The following is a 16,032-nucleotide window of genomic DNA, read 5'->3' on the forward strand; positions in this document are numbered from 1 at the left end:
CTGATATAAGCACCTTTTGTGATATTGTCACATTGTCTTTTTAGTTACTTTTTCTGTTCTAGAAATCCACAGCATGGGCTCAAGTGAGGTAGGGAGTTTTTCTGTTATTCACTGAAGGGTAAAGTTCGCCCAAGTTTTCTCTGGGCCCATGTGAACTTGTGGAGTTAAATCATGAATGACTCTTCTTCCCCATCGGAGGACTTCACAGAATGGTTTCCTACAGGGGCAGCTTGGTAGTACCCAGAACCAAGGCCTGGTGCCCTGTGTGATGTTTGTGCTGAAGGAGATGCTTCCCAGCTACCACAAGTGGCGCTACAACTCCCATGGTGTGCGGGAGCAGATCGGTGAGGCTAGCGTGCTTAGGGAAGCCCCGGGCGGTTCTGCTCCCTGGAGATCTTGCTCTCCCTTTTGTGGGATCATGGCCATCACGCAAGGCCACATTATTTTCGTGTCTTTTCTGGAGTCTAGGTTGCCTGATCCTGGAGCTGATTCATGCAATACTGAACCTGTGCCACGAGACAGACCTGCACAACAGGTAACAACGGGGTGGCTGCCTGAACGCACTGCTCACCAAGGGAAGACATGGGTTTTCTTCCAGAGCACTCAGTGGTTGAACCGAGAACTTAGTAATCTCCACATTGTGATCACTTTCTACTGATTCAGTTATAATTTCTCCCAGTAGAGAGATAACAAATGAAGTGGGAATGAGATGGGGAGGTTTTTTGGATGTGCTGTGTGCATGCGTGTACATGTACACTTTATCACATTTATGATCTTTTTTATTATTTTTAAATTTTTTGATAGGCCTTTATTTTATTCATTTATTTATATGCTAGGCAAGCGCTCTACCAAGAGCTACAACCCCAGCCCCATGTTTATGATCTTTATAAAAGTTATACATGTTCATTGGAAAAATTCTCATTCAGTGAAAAATGAATCTACTTCACAGAGGTAGCTCTTGTTAACAGGCTGTTGTTAGTGTGTATTCTAGGTGTTTTCCTCTGATTGTATTCCCTGCTCTTTCTTTTCACGCTACTACATATGGATCTGTCTTGTTTCGATGGCTCCATATATCTAGTTGCTTGGGTCTGCCTCCCTATCCCAGCTGGACAGTACCCTTCCCTTCCAGTGATAAGCTTGGCAATACCCTGTAACTCAACACCTCTGTCTTGCAGTCACACTCCCAGTCTGCAGTCTCTCTGCATCTGTAGTCTGGCGTACACAGAAGCAGGACAGACTGTTATCAATATCATGGGCATTGGTGTGGACACCATTGACATGGTGATGGCTGCTCAGCCTCGAAGGTAGGACCCCCTCACCACCTTCCCCTTTTGTCTTTATTGTGCTTTCATATTCTAAGGCTTCCAGTAGCTTGCTTGCTTTTTTTTTTTTTTTTTTTTTTAATGGGAGTTTGAACCCAGGGGTACTACTGAGCCACATCCCCAGCTCTTTTTTTAAAAAAATTCCTTTTGAGACAGGGCCTTCCTGAGTTGCTGGGTCAGGCATCAAACTTGCTATCCTCCTGTCTGAGCCTCTCAAGTCCCTGGGATGACAGGCACCTGCCACTACACCTGTCTGCAGTGGTTTAAGACAACCTTATTTTTCCTAGAGCATAGCCTTTGTATAACCTAGGGGTTCCTGTGTAGACTGGTACATAGCAAAAGGAATTATTACTTCTCAGAATCTGTTGAACTCTGGGATCATTGTTAGCATCACAGTCATGAGAACACGTATGTGCAAGTGAATTCATGTTGTCTGATTGTCTTTGGTTTCCTTTTGGCAACCTAGTGATGGGGCAGAGGGCCAGGGTCAGGGCCAGCTTCTGATCAAGACTGTGAAACTGGCCTTCTCTGTCACCAACAATGTCATTCGGCTGAAACCTCCTTCTAATGTGGTGTCCCCCCTGGAACAGGCTCTCACACAGCATGGTATGTACTTCTCTTCCAGTCAGCAACTTTCCTCCCATAAGAACCTATTTTAGGCATTGTTTCTGGACATTGACACTCTTTCTTATTAATTCCTTGAGGAAATTTGGGGATGATAGTAGTTCCTTTCCTAGTCTTGGAAACAAGGAAACTGAATCATAACTTCATTTCTGTCTCCTATAGTAGTGAGGATGGGGACTTCAAGTCAGACCACCTTGGCCCAAATTCAGACTCTAGCCAGCTCTCTGGTCTTGAGTTATTATTAATAAACTTTACCTCAGGTTTTTCATCTATAAATTTGGGGTAGTGATGGTATCTGCTTTATAAAGCACCATGAAGAGCAGGTAGATGACTACAAGTGGAGGAAAGTTCCTGGTGACTGTTGAATACTGCCTTGGAGCACTTTGTGATGCTAAGCTAGTTGTTCAGTCCCTTTGTGACCCAGTCTCCTCATTTCATTTTTCTTTTCTTTTTTACTTTACTTTTTGGTACCAGGGAATAAACCCAGGGGTGCTTAACCACTGAGCCACTTCCCCAGCCCTTTTTATATTTTACTTAGAGACAGTGCCTCACTGAGTTGCTGGGGCTGGCTTCGAACTCGTGATCCTACTGCCTTAGCCTCCTGAGGGGCTGGGATTATAGGTGTGCGCCACTGCACCTGGCCAGGTCTGCTCATTTTCAGTAGCTGTTTGGGTCACGTTTAAGATCTTTTCTAATTGTATGATTTGGGGATTTTTATGAATATTTTGTATTTCTATGCAATTCTTCTTTCTAACCTATTTGTTAAAAATACCTATTTTCTTGAAAATATATCTTAGCCATTAATGGATTGGATTAAAGTATTCACCCCCCCACTCCTCCCCAAAAAAATACCCTAACTGCTTCTTTGCTTCCAAGAAAAGAGAATGGTTCACACTGCCCGTCCACTGACTCAAGGCTAGAGTCCCCCAAGTACATTAGCCTTTTGGAACCCCAGCCTCCCTAAGAGCTTGAATTAAAGTGCCTTTGGTAACTTGACTATTCCTGTGCTTCTCCAGGTGCCCATGGAAACAACCTCATTGCTGTTCTAGCCAAGTACATCTACCATAAACATGACCCAGCTTTGCCACGTCTGGCCATTCAGCTGCTGAAACGTCTGGCCACGGTAGGATCCACTTAGCCAACCAGAACCCCAGGACATGGACACTTTCTGCTACAGACCACTCTTGCCCTCTCCCAAGAGAAGCATCTGGCTAACTTGGACTTGAAGTAATGTAGACACACATACACACTCATACACACAAATAAATGTGTGTTTTTATGATTTTTTTTTCACGATTGCATGAGATGTACATGCTTATTGTAAAATATTTATTTAAATGTTACAGATAATGTAACAGAAAATTCAGTTACCTTCTAGTTTCAGAATCCCTCTGGGCAGGACAGGTTCATTGAATGACTTGAGATTTCTTTTTATCTGTGTATATGTATTGACTATAGGTGTTTGGTGTACACTTTTGTTCTTTATACAAAAGAGAGTTCCTCTGTACATGCTGGAATTTTTGGTATTGGAGGTTGAACCCAGGCCTTGCATATGCTAGATAAGTGCTCTGCCATTGAACTACATCCCATCCCTTTTTATATTTTATTTTAAGATAGGGTTCATTGAGTTGCCCAGGCTGGCCTCAAACTTAATGATCCCCCTGCCTCCACTTCCCTAGTTGCTGGTATTACAGTGCACCACCATGCCCAGCTACCACTTTACGTACTTTGGAATGACTAGCCTTCAACAGTTTATATACCTAACACCTAAGTTTTATATCCTTGCACAGAGACTTCATCAGTTTTTTTCTTTACCAATCTGATAGACAAAAAACTATGATTTCATTTTTTTACTTTGTATTTGTTTAGCCTTTTTTTTTTTTTTTTAAACATGCTACCGGACATTAAACCCCAGGCCTCACATACACTAGCCAAGTGCTCTAGCTCTGAGCCACACCCCCAGCCATCTTTTTATGTTTGCTGTTTCTCCTATAAATGTTGGGCCTCATCTGAGAGTTTTATGTCTGTATGCATCTCTCCCTGCCATGTCTGGAGGTTTCCATACGCCCTTCTGCAGAAGCCCTTTGAGGTTTTTCTGGAAGCAGAGCTGTAAGCCATTGTGTCTCTACTAGGTGGCCCCAATGTCAGTGTATGCCTGTCTGGGCAATGATGCAGCCGCCATTCGGGATGCCTTCCTGACCCGCCTTCAGAGCAAGATCGAGGACATGCGCATCAAAGTCATGATTCTGGAATTTCTCACGGTCGCTGTAGAGACCCAACCAGGCCTTATAGAACTGTTTCTGAATCTGGAGGTGACAGACAGCAGCGACGGCTCTAAGGTGAGCCTGTGCTTTGTGTGAGGCTGGGCAGTGGCTTTCTGGGGGCGCGGCTGCTTACAGTGGCCGTGGAACTTGAACTCCCACCACCCCTCTCACAGGAATTCAGCCTCGGTGAATGGAGTTGTCTCCATGTGGTCCTGGAGCTGATCGATTCCCAGCAGCAGGATCGATACTGGTGCCCACCCCTGCTGCACCGTGCAGCCATTGCCTTCCTGCATGCTTTGTGGCAGGACCGCCGGGACAGTGCCATGCTGGTCCTCAGAACCAAGTAAGTCTGCCTCCTGGAGTTATCTAACCTCTGAGTCTCATTGTCCTTGTCCATAAAACAGGAGTAATGGTAGCTTTAACTGTAGAGATGTCTGTGACTCTCTGTTGGACATGTGCATTCAAAGTGCTTATCACAGGGCTGGGAAGATAGCTCAGTTGGTAGAGGACTTGCCTTGCAAGCACAAGGCCGTGGGTTCAATCCCCAGCACCACACACACACAAAAAAGTGCTTATCACATCGCTTACTACAGGGGAGTCTTACACTTTTCTTTTTAATGCTGCCACTAGCAGGTGTCATCTTTAAGATTCAGTCACTTTTGTGTTCTGTCTTCTGTACCCTATCAAAATCCATTCTTCTTTTTTTGGTACTAGGGACCACACATAGGAACACTTCACTACTGCTACTTTGCTACATCCGCAGACCTTTATTTTTTGAGACAAGGTCTCACTAAGTTGCTGAGGTTGGCCTTAAACTTGTGATCCTCCTGCCTCAGCCTCCAGAGTCTCCAGAGCATTACAGGCATGTGCCACCTTGCCTGGCAGAACCTATTTTTGAGAAACAGTAGATGAAAGTGACATCCTTAAGCCATTGGACAGAATGAAACACCCTATTCTCTGGGACCCTGATGGCACAAAGGGAATAAATGTTAAAAAAGGCTCAGTTTGGGAGTTTGCTGTCTTAATTCCTTTTCACTCTCATTTTTGTAGGGCTCTGGGAAGTATAGTGGAATGATCTTTAAGAGTTTTATAAAGAGCTGGGTGCAGTAGTGGGCACCTGTAATTCCAATGATATGGGAGGATCTCAAGTTTAAAGCCAGCCTGGACAACTTAAGATCAAAGAGGTCTGGAGATGTGTAGCTCAGTGGTAATGCGCTCCTGGGTTCTGTCCCCAGTGTTACAATAAATTCTTTTTGTTGATTAACTCTTAATGTATAATTGGATTTCTTAAGAGAATATGATTTTTATCTATGGAACCCTTTATGTTTATGTAGGGGCGGTTGACTTTAAGAGATACATGTTAGGATTGTGACTGGTAAAATATGAAGAAGTGACCACCAAGGGGAACTGGGAAGAGGAGAAAAGACTATGGGATATGAAAAGGTGTGTTTTCCAATATTTGTTTTCTTCTAGACCCAAGTTTTGGGAGAATTTAACCAGTCCGCTGTTTGGAACCCTTTCTCCTCCATCAGAGACATCTGAGGTAAGCTGTGGTAGGGGCTGACACAGTGACTCTTAAGTCCCTTGGAGAAAAAAGTGGATTTTGAGGTGAAGGTGAAGACGATGATACCTTCCTGGTTAAGCCAGAGAATGTTTTCTTCACTAGAAACTTCTTTAAAGTCTTGCTTTGGATCTCTCTGATAAGTGGATGATGACACATAATGGGGGGTGGGAGGGGTTAGGGAGGGGGGCAAGAATGGAGGAAGGAAGGGCTGTATAGAGGGAAAAGAGAGGTGGGAGATGTTAGGGGGGAGGGAAAAATAACAAAATGAATCAAACAACATTACCCTATGTAAATTTGTGATTACACAAACGGTATGCCTTGACTCCATGTACAAACAGAGAAACAACATGTATCCCATTTGTTTACCATAAAAAAAAAAAAAAAAAAAAGAATTAAAAAAAAAAGTCTTGCTTTGGAAAGGAAAGTGGCTTGCCCTGCTGCTGGGTGGGTGGCTCTGTGGTCTTTTCTTGCTGGGTGGCATTGTGGACCTGAAGCCCCTACCCTTGTATGTGAGATGTCCCTTCACCTTTGACAGGGACTGCTTGCTTGTTTTCCAAGTGTTGGGTCAGTGTTGTCACGTAGCATGTGAGTGGGTGGGAGTGAAGCAAGAGGTTCATTATGTGATGTTTGTTCTGCTCTCTCCTCCGCAGCCCAGCATCCTGGAAACCTGTGCCCTCATCATGAAGATCATTTGCTTAGAGATATACTATGTAGTTAAGTGAGTCCTTTGCTTTGTTGAGATTTATTTTTTATGTTTTGGGGGGACAATATTGGGGATGGAACCCAGGAACACTTTACTACTGAGCTATACCTTCAGCCCTTTTATATTTTATTTAGAGACAGGGTCTTAGTAAGTTCCCCAGGCTGACTTCAAACTTGTGATCCTCCTACCTTAGCCTCCTGGTAGCTGGGGTTACAGCGCATGCCACCATGCTCAGCCCCTGCTGAGATGTTGATTAAAGACTGGGGAAGGAAACTGTGGCCCACCACTGGAGACGTGGAGGCTCATGAGTCAATTCAGAGGAGAGGGCTGGTTTAGAACCACGGATGGAGGACCAGCGAGCTCCCTGGACAGTCCATGGCATTATGATTGTGAGGAATGGTTATTATAAAGCAGTCTTCTTGTGACCAAGATACTGTGGAGGAGGAATCCTGTAAGGGCCTCAGCCTAACCCATTATATTGACCAAAAGGTCTCAGCCCACACTTCAGAGGTGATCCTAGAGCCATCTGTCTGCCTCAAGTCCACGTGAGGTGGCTCTCCCTGCCTCAGCAAGGGTCTGCACCCATGACATTCCCACCTGCTTTCAGAACTTAACCATGGGATTTGTGTTTTCTTGATATTGTAGGGGTTCATTAGACCAGTCATTAAAAGATACACTCAGGAAATTTTCCAGTGAGAGATGCTTTGCCTACTGGTCAGGGTATGTCAAGTCCTTGGCGGTTCACACGGCTGAGACAGAGGGCAGCAGCTGCACTTCCTTATTAGAGTATCAGATGCTGATCTCTGCCTGGAGGATGCTTCTCATCATTGCCACCAGTCACGTAAGGACCTCCTTGGGGAGTTTCACTTTGGTAACTTAGCACTGATGTGTTGAGATGCCTAGCAGGTAGAGCCCCTTTTGATAAGAATGAACCAGAGTTTGTCCCTGAGACTCAAAAGGTAACAGGTTCTGTCCCGAGAGACTGGGACTGGTAAGGGGTGGTTGAGGGTTTTAGGTCTAACAGGAGACTCTTGAGAAGATTGGAGAGAAGTAATTGAGCATTCTGCAGCCGTTGCTGGAGGCCTCCTGAAGCTTCCATGGCCTGACTTGCCCTGAGCTGCTCCCTTCCTTCATGTGTCTCTCTTTACCAGGTCTGTGAGATCTGTGAGCCTCGCAGGCACTGGGCATAGCCTTGGGGACGCTGACAGGTAGTCATAACAGCTGCTGTAGCTCCCTCTTAGATGTTTGTTTTCTTTGGTTCTAGAAACTGCATATCTTGGTCTTAGAAAAAGAAGTGAGGCCAGTGTCTCTCTACTGTGTCTAGAGAGTTGGGTTTTAGAGAGAGAGATGACATTTGGAAAGTTTGCATTGTTCTTGGCATTTTTTGGGGCTCGACGCCATGCTGTGTTGTAAGGACTTGGTGCGAAGTTGTTCTTGAGGGCATCTGGACTGGTACCTTGGCTTCATTAACAGTCGAGTTTGGTGGGTTCCCCCTGTTCCAGGCATCTTATTCATCTGTTGCTTGTTGCTCAGTCCCAGGCTGCCTGTGTGCTCAGAGCCTTGAACCTAGAAAGTGTAGGTGTGAGAGCATTAGTGACTGTGGACCCCTGAGACTCCAGACACACCTCCAGGCTTGGCCACCTTTGGTAGGGATTGATCCCCCGAGGAATGATGTCTGTGTCACCTCCTTTTTAAAAAATCCCTAATTGGGATTAGTTCTTAAGAAGTAGCTCTGAAAACCCTGCCCCCCTCTGCCCTGCAGGAAGCTTAGCTGAGTAAGTCCAGATTGTGACCTCTCATTCATTCATTGAATAGGCATTGGTGGGGTGCTTGCCTTGTGCCAGTTGGCACCAGTGTAGCAGTGAGCAAGGCACGTGAGGTCTTTGATCTCATGGTGAGTGTCCCATGAGGCTGTAGAATATAAACAAATCTGCAAGTGAAAAATATAGGCTCAGGGGCCGGGGTTGTGGCTCAGTGGTACAGCGCTTGCCTAGCGTGTGTGAGGCACTGGGTTCGATCCTCAGCACCACATAAAAATAAATAAAAGATACTAAAAAATACTGATTCAGATTGTTAGTCTTTGCTTTGAAGGAAATAAGATGCTACAGCGAGGAACACATGAGAGAGGAGTGGTCAAGGAGGCCCTCCCTGAGCTGGTGATTCCCAGCCGAGACCTGTGTGTGGAAGAAGCCTGTAAAGTGTAGAAGTCCAGGCAGTGGAATTGCAGGTGCCAAGTTCAGAAGTAGAAGCGGCTCAGTGTGGTAAAGCAGAAGCGAAGCAGCAGTGTGGTACCCTGGCTGGCAGGCCTTGTGGAAGAGCGTGGTTTGTATCTCCTTGGCCCTGGGAAGTCTTCGAGACTTCTAGGTGGAGGAAGTCTGTATTGTGGAAGAAGAGGTGAACTTGGGCTTGATTCTGACCGGGTCTAAGGGTCAGTGGAGAAGCAGCATGGTCCTTAAGCCCATTTTAATCCGGGACTTGTCAGCAACTAATTGCTGAGGGCCCCATGTGTCTTGGCTTCTAAAGTCTGGGAAATTTTCCCAACCCTTTTTCTGTTCCTTTGTAGGCAGATATCATGCACTTGACTGACTCTGCAGTAAGACGCCAGCTCTTTCTTGATGTGCTGGATGGGACCAAAGCATTAGTAAGTGTCGGGCAGAGCCCCCTTGCCTCCTACAGGTGCTCTCCAGGTCAAGTAGCTTATGCCCTGCAGGCCACACAAGTGGTTGGGTCAGATGACTCAGGTGGGCTACAGTCTCAGGCCCCTCCTCCCTCGTGTGCACAGTGAACTCACTGTGGGGAAAAGGAGGCCTGAGGCCAAATGGTTCCCTGTGGATGGAGCACATGTCTTCCACAGTGTCTGCTTGCAGGAAGCCATGCTCTGTCCTGCTTCGCTATCTCCCTTTAGCTCCTAGTTCCTGCTTCCATGAACTGCCTCCGCCTTGGTTCCATGATGTGCACTCTCCTACTCATCCTCCTCCGGCAGTGGAAAAGGTGAGCTCCGGGCAGGAGAGAAGCCCAAGGCCCCAGCCCCCTCAGCAGTACCCTCCTGCTCCTCCTCCGTAACACTGGGCCACCCTAGAGCAGGGACGGTGGGCCTGGACTAGCTTTTATCCTGGACTAGGGAAAGGGAGGTCTAACAGATGAGCAGGGGCCCAGCAGTCTGCCTGAGGCACCTGAGGTGGAGCAAGGCTCTGCATGGCCCTTGGGTGAAAATTGCCCCTCATGCTCTAGAGAGCTAGGTACTGTGGATGAGATCCTTGGGCCGCTGACGGAGATCCTGGAAGGGGTGCTGCAGGCAGACCAGCAGCTCATGGAGAAGACCAAGGCCAAGGTGTTCTCAGCATTCATCACTGTGTTGCAGATGAAGGAGATGCGAGGTGAGGGGCCAGCCTGGGTGGGCTTCCCCCAGGACCACATATTTGCCCTATGACTTTCAAGGTCTTTAATCTTACAGTTCTTGCCTCAAGAAAGCTCTTTTTCTTTCCTGCCCATCTCTCCCTCCCTCCCATGGGATGGCCCTCTTTTAGCACCTGCTGCCTCCCAGCCCCTGCCTGGGAAGGAAGCCTTGGTGTGCAGTGGGAGCCGGCTTCTGAGTGTGACTGTGTTCCCTCCCATCTGCTCTGTAGTAAGCGACATCCCCCAGTACTCCCAGCTGGTGCTGAATGTCTGTGAGACACTCCAAGAAGAGGTAATTGCACTCTTCGACCAGACCCGCCACAGTCTGGCCTCAGGCAGTGCCACGGAGGACAAGGACAGCATGGAGACGGATGACTGCTCTCGGCTCCGACACAAGGACCAGCGTGATGGGGTGAGGGGCACCTGACAGGCTGTGTCTGCTCACGGGCTTCACAGCCTGGAGGGAAGTGGGTCGTTGCCACTGGGGTGCGGCCTGCCAGAAAAATGCAGCCAGAATTTCAGCTTGGCTGCCTCATCTGGCCACTCAAGAAGTGCCTTGCCTGCAGTGGCTTAGGAGGGGTACGCAGGCCCAGCAGGCAAAAGGTGTAGGGGAGGTTTGGGCACATTGCCAACCTTGGGTCAGCATCTTCTGGTGGCCTGAGGAAGGGCTGGTGTGAACGAAGCGGGGGCTGGATGGGGCAATCTTGCTTGCCAGGATCTTTGAACTAGTGCTGAAGTGACACAAAATGATTTAGGGATCTTAAGCAAAGGAGAGAATTTGTACTTTGAAGAGATCACCAGGTGTACAGAACAGTGTTTTTCAGACTGGTCATGGCCAGTTAGAAGGTCTTGAAATTAGCTCATTTGACCACAACCAGCATTTTTAAAGCAAATTGGAATAAAACCAAAGAAACATCACTTGGTTGCGGTAGCACACACCTGTGGTATCAGCTACGTGGGGGCTGAGGCCGGAGGACTGCAAGTTCAAGGTCAGCCTGGGTAACAGTGAGACCCTGTCTCAAATCAGAAGGACTGGGGGTGTGGCTCTGTGGTAGAGCCCTTGCCTAGCATGCCTGAGCTCCTGGGTTTGAAGCCCGGCACACAAAAAACAAAACCAGCATGTTTTCTGTGTTGTGAGAGAGGATATTATTAGTGGAAAACTGTAAACGTGAAGTCTTTCCTACTGTGGGTCATGATCAAAAATAAGTGGAGAGCCATTGGTGTCAGGGCAGATCTGAGGGTGGAGGATTGTTTAGAAGGCCTGAGCAAGTGGTGCAGCAAGAGGTGAAGTCACTCAGACTGAGACAGGCAGAGTGGGTGCCAGGCAGGAGGTGGCACTGAGAGGCTCATGATGGCAGTGTTGGGGGCAGGGAGGAAAGAGGCTGAGGCGGCTCCATCAGCTTAGGGCTGCTCATGGGGTAGACAGGTTGCCGTTCCTTAGAGCGGACACAGGAGTGGGGCAGGGCGAGGAGGAGGCACGAGTCGCATCAGTGCCGCGCTGACGTGTGAGGTCTTGGGCAGCTGGCCCAGGACTGGCCATCCCCCTCCTCCTCTCTTTGCAGACTGCGCCCTTCCCTTTTTAACCGTCTTTGCCCCTGGACCCTAGCAGGTGTGTGTCCTGGGCCTGCACCTAGCCAAGGAGCTGTGTGAGGTGGATGAGGACGGGGACTCATGGCTGCAGGTGACTCGCAGGCTCCCCATCTTGCCCACCCTCCTCACCACCCTGGAGGTGAGCCTCCGCATGAAGCAGAACCTGCATTTCACCGAGGCTGCCCTGCACCTGCTCCTTACCCTGGCTCGCACCCAGCAGGTAGGAAGCCAGCCTGAGGGTAGGAGGCACCTCACTGGTGTGCCAAGTGGGTTCTGAGCTCCCATAGTGCCTGCAGGCTCAGCTGGGTTTATGAGGCAATGCTGACTCTGACTCATCGTTTGTCCTCCAGGGAGCCACAGCAGTGGCCGGGGCCGGCCTCACCCAGAGCATTTGCTTGCCCCTCCTGAGCGTGTACCAGCTCAGCACCGACGGCGCAGGGCAGGTGAGTGCCAGCAGTCTATCAAGAGCTGGGGTCGGCTGCCTGCACTTTTCAGGCCAAAAGTGCCCTCCCTTGCCTTGCTGTCTGTGTTACCCTGCAGTTGCTCTACTCCACGTTGCTCATTCAGTGCCCTGGTGGCGTGGAATCTTCCCTGCCCGCCCCCCGCCCAGAGAAGAAACTCAGCCACTGAAAGGCAGCTGAGCACAGGTTCAGATGTGCAAGACTCTGGGTTTGGTCTCTGGCACCAAAAAGCACCACTGGTCCCTGTACACCAGCTTTGGAAGCTGGAAGGGGGAACAGGACAGGACCCTGGGGCCAGGCTTCCGACTAGGGCAGTTGTCTTCTCCCTCCCAAAAGCAGTGTGGGAGTTGGGGTCTTGGCTCAGTGGTAGAGAACTTGCCTGGCATGTGTGAAGCAGTGGGTTTGATTCTCAGCACCACATATAAATAAATGAATAAAATAGAGGTCTATCAACTTCTTTATTAAAAAAAAAGCAGTGTGTATGCGTGACTTCTCCGCCCCTTGCCCCCAGCCCTCAAGCCAGAGGGAGGGCAGCAGGTGGTGTGAGTGCTTAGTGGGTCCCCAGCACCCAGCCTCTGCATACCTCGGTTTTCTCTAGCATAGCAGCTGTCTTTTAATCTTGAGTGCTTTTCACCCAGTCTCTATTCCATTGGAATTGGTCTGTCTTTGTCTCCGGGGCAGGGACACATTCAGGTTGATAACTGCTGGTTAGTGGCAGATCAGGCTAGAACTTAGAATCCTGTACCTCTCTGCCAGTGTTCTCTGCACCTTCTGGCCCCGCTGGTCGCCAGTGTTGCCTGCGCACACTGCAGGTGTCTCCTCCCAGTAGCCAGGCACACAGAGACCCTGCTGCCCACTCGGCTAACCTCCTGCGGCCCTGCCTCCTGAGCTTCTCTGCTGTTTTCTCTTAGACTCCCAGCACCTCTCGGAAATCCCTGGATGCCCCCTCCTGGCCAGGGGTCTACCGCCTGTCCATGTCCTTGATGGAACGGCTACTCAAGACACTGCGCTACAATTTCCTAACTGAGGCGCTGGACTTCGTGGGCGTCCACCAGGAGCGGACTTTGCAGGTGAGGGGCTGCTGCCTCTCAGAGCCTAGTGGCTCAGTGGCTGAGAGTGTTGATGCCCTTGTGTCCGAGATGTGAGGTTTCTGGTCTGCTCAGGCAGAACCCTTTGTTGTCACACTAGGCCACTGTGTGCTGCCTTCTCAACGTAGGGGCTCAGGACTTGACCTCCTGTAGGTGGGCAGGCACACTGGGTTAGGCCTCTGAGCTGTCCTGTGCTCCCCTGCTATCCCGTCTTTCCAGTGCCTCAACGCAGTGAGGACGGTGCAGAGTCTGGCCTGCCTGGAGGAGGCAGACCACACGGTGGGCTTCATTCTGCAGCTGTCCCACTTCAGGAAGGAGTGGCACTTCCACCTGCCTCAGCTCATGTGTGATATCCAGGTGGGCCTCAGGCATGGTTTCTTGGAGGAGTCTGGGGGTTGCTGAGGGATAGGGAAGCTGCAGGGACTGCTTCCCCAGTGAGCTGCAGGCTGTTCCTGAGTGTGAGCTTACACTTGCTAACACGGGGCTCAGGTAGGTTGCTTACTCAAGCTTTTCCTCCATGGTGAAGGGCAGCAGGAAGGTTAAGGACTTGAGCTCTTTGAGATAGACCCAGGTTCAGGTCTCTGAGGAATGAGTGCGAAGCTGCAGGCAGTGGGCAGGGCACAAGCACAGGCTCTGGAGGCAGACAGGCTGCTGACCATGTCACCCCCTCCCTAAGCCCTGTGTTCTTCTGTTTTTTATTTAATCACTTGTACCTTACAAGGCGCCTGGCGTGCTGCGAGGTTGCAGGGAAGCAAAGCCTGCACCCTGGCACACTTAGTGACAGAGACATTCAGTGAGATTATCAGCAGGTGGGCGGGCACCAGCGCTGAGGGGCACTGGCATCACGTACAGACCTGTTTGGTTGGCCTAGGCCGTTGGCTGGGGCTGCTGCCAAGAATTCCCCACCTGTCCCATGTGTCCAGGTGAACTTGGGTTACTTGTGCCAGGCCTGCACCTCCCTCCTACACAGCCGCAAGATGCTGCAGCACTACTTACAGGTGACTAATCCCAGCCCGTCTGCCTCGAGTGCTCACCCCTGGCCTCCCTGGGTTCCCCTTCATTTCTTGACTCTTCCCCAGAACAAAAATGGGGATGGCCTCCCCTCGGCTGTTGCTCCCAGAGTTCAGCGACCACCTACCACCACCACTGCTTCTGCTGCCCCCTCCTGCTCCTCTAAACAGCCCACTGCTGACCTAGAGGCCTCAGAGCAGAGAGCCTTGCACACAGTCCAGTATGGCCTTCTCAAGATCCTCAGCAGGACCCTGGCAGCCCTGCGCCACTTCACCCCAGATGTCTGCCAGATCCTGCTGGATCAGGTACCAGCCACCACCACCTCGCACACCAGGCCCGAGGCATCCTTGAGGCTCCTGTGCTGCACTGGAGAGATACCCGGCTCTTAGTGGGGTCCCAGAACATTTTTTCCTTGCCTTGTAGTCCCTGGATCTTGCTGAATACAACTTCCTGTTTGCCCTGAGCTTTACCACTCCTACATTTGACTCTGAAGTGGCCCCCTCCTTTGGGACCCTCCTGGCCACAGTGAATGTGGCACTTAACATGCTTGGAGAGGTAAGTTAGGTGCTGTAGGACTCTGGCCCCTCATCCACCTCCCAGCTTTTCCCCCTTAGTCTACCACTTCTCAGTGACCTGGGGTATGTTATCTGTCCTCGAGCTTGCTCTCTTAAAATGAGCTTGTGGGGACTCACCTGTGAGGATTCAGTGAGGCAACAAGTGCAGTTGCTTAGTGCAGGACCTGCCAGGTATGATGCTGTCCTGTTCCAGGGGTGCTGTTGTTGATTTTTTTTTTTTTTTTACTGGTTGTTTCCCTTTCTCCAGCTGGACAAGAAAAAGGAGCCCCTCACCCAGGCTGTGGGGCTTAGCACACAGGCAGAAGGGACCAGAACATTAAAGTAAGACCTTCTGGGACTTGCTAAGGGCCCAGGGCAGCCACAGCTGCTGCTTCTCGGCTCAGTGGCTCACCTGCACCTGTCAGCTTGGCCCTCTGCAACACTGCCATACTGCTCCTCCTCCCAGGTCCCTGCTGATGTTCACCATGGAAAACTGCTTCTACCTGCTCATCTCCCAGGCGATGCGGTACCTTAGGGATCCAGCTGTGCATCCCCGAGACAAACAGCGGATGAAGCAGGAGCTCAGCTCGGAGTTGGTATGAAGGATAGAGGTTCTGATGGGAGGGCTAGGCCCCAGGGAAAGGGGTCCTTCCTGCCAACCGCCTGGGTGTTGGGGATGATGGCCTGGGTACTGGGCCTCATCAAGCCTCTTTTTTTGTAGAGCACACTGCTCTCCAGCCTCTCACGCTACTTCCGCCGAGGAGCCCCCAGCTCCCCTGCTGCTGGTGTGCTGCCCTCACCCCAGGGCAAGACCACCTCCCTCTCCAAAGCCATCCCTGAGAGTCAGGAGCCTCTGATCCAGCTGGTGCAGGCTTTTGTCCGGCACGTGCAGAGATAGGGCACTGGCGTGCTGCCCGCCTGCCGCTCCCACGAGCCTGCACAGCAGAGGGCTGCTGCCACCAATGGGGCTGCCCGCCACTGAGAGCAGCTCCCGTCACCCTCTCCTAAGTAGCCCGACTCCAAACACCCACCTGCTGACATTATTTTTCTAACAGACAAAGAGGTCAACAGCAGGGGCCGGGAGCCAGGGGTCCGCTGTGTTCAGGCCTCCTGGTCAAAACGCCCAGGGGTGGCCCTGTCCTTCAAGCACTCCCCACAGCACTTAGCTGGCCAGGGTGATAGCTGGTGGCACAGGGGGCTGTGTGCGTGTGTTTGAGTCTGTTTTCCATGATCTGTTCTTGCAGTTTTTGGTAATACTGTGGTCTATTTATACAAATATTAAAATACTGTTTATAGACAACTGAGTGCTGCGTGCCTTCCAAGCCCCAGGAGGACAAGCCAGCTCTCAACCACGGACAGGCTGCCTTGGTCTGGCCCAGCTAGTGGGGCTGTGGCTTGTGGGAGGCAGGAGGCACATCGGTGGTGGACTCACCAACACTCCTCCACTCACGTCCT

At 50.3% G+C, this 16,032-nt stretch overlaps 1 protein-coding gene across 5 annotated transcripts in view; it reads left to right on the forward strand.

Annotated features, from left to right (window-relative positions):
• The window catches only part of NUP188 (nucleoporin 188), a 49,262-nt gene extending 33,385 nt beyond the window's left edge, over positions 1 to 15,877 (forward strand). For 3 of the 5 annotated variants that reach the window (XM_079113890.1, XM_079113888.1, XM_079113892.1), the window contains 24 exons: positions 224 to 344; positions 469 to 535; positions 1,176 to 1,304; positions 1,789 to 1,928; positions 2,963 to 3,069; positions 4,079 to 4,285; positions 4,384 to 4,553; positions 5,684 to 5,753; positions 6,425 to 6,492; positions 7,123 to 7,318; positions 9,041 to 9,118; positions 9,383 to 9,468; positions 9,709 to 9,854; positions 10,104 to 10,285; positions 11,480 to 11,683; positions 11,814 to 11,906; positions 12,836 to 12,994; positions 13,232 to 13,369; positions 13,936 to 14,010; positions 14,092 to 14,328; positions 14,447 to 14,578; positions 14,846 to 14,919; positions 15,044 to 15,173; positions 15,299 to 15,877. In XM_079113890.1, coding sequence (XP_078970016.1) covers positions 224 to 344; positions 469 to 535; positions 1,176 to 1,304; positions 1,789 to 1,928; positions 2,963 to 3,069; positions 4,079 to 4,285; positions 4,384 to 4,553; positions 5,684 to 5,753; positions 6,425 to 6,492; positions 7,123 to 7,318; positions 9,041 to 9,118; positions 9,383 to 9,468; positions 9,709 to 9,854; positions 10,104 to 10,285; positions 11,480 to 11,683; positions 11,814 to 11,906; positions 12,836 to 12,994; positions 13,232 to 13,369; positions 13,936 to 14,010; positions 14,092 to 14,328; positions 14,447 to 14,578; positions 14,846 to 14,919; positions 15,044 to 15,173; positions 15,299 to 15,475 — 3,186 coding nt within the window. In that variant the 3' untranslated portion in view covers positions 15,476 to 15,877. The remainder of the gene's footprint in view (positions 1 to 223; positions 345 to 468; positions 536 to 1,175; positions 1,305 to 1,788; positions 1,929 to 2,962; positions 3,070 to 4,078; positions 4,286 to 4,383; positions 4,554 to 5,683; positions 5,754 to 6,424; positions 6,493 to 7,122; positions 7,319 to 9,040; positions 9,119 to 9,382; positions 9,469 to 9,708; positions 9,855 to 10,103; positions 10,286 to 11,479; positions 11,684 to 11,813; positions 11,907 to 12,835; positions 12,995 to 13,231; positions 13,370 to 13,935; positions 14,011 to 14,091; positions 14,329 to 14,446; positions 14,579 to 14,845; positions 14,920 to 15,043; positions 15,174 to 15,298) is intronic. The other 2 variants (XM_079113891.1, XM_079113889.1) reach the window with 1 other exon arrangement.
• The last annotated feature ends 155 nt before the right edge of the window (positions 15,878 to 16,032 follow it).

This window comes from Sciurus vulgaris (assembly GCF_902686455.1).
Source record: "Sciurus vulgaris genome assembly, chromosome: 15".
Taxonomy (NCBI): Eukaryota; Metazoa; Chordata; class Mammalia; order Rodentia; family Sciuridae; genus Sciurus; species Sciurus vulgaris.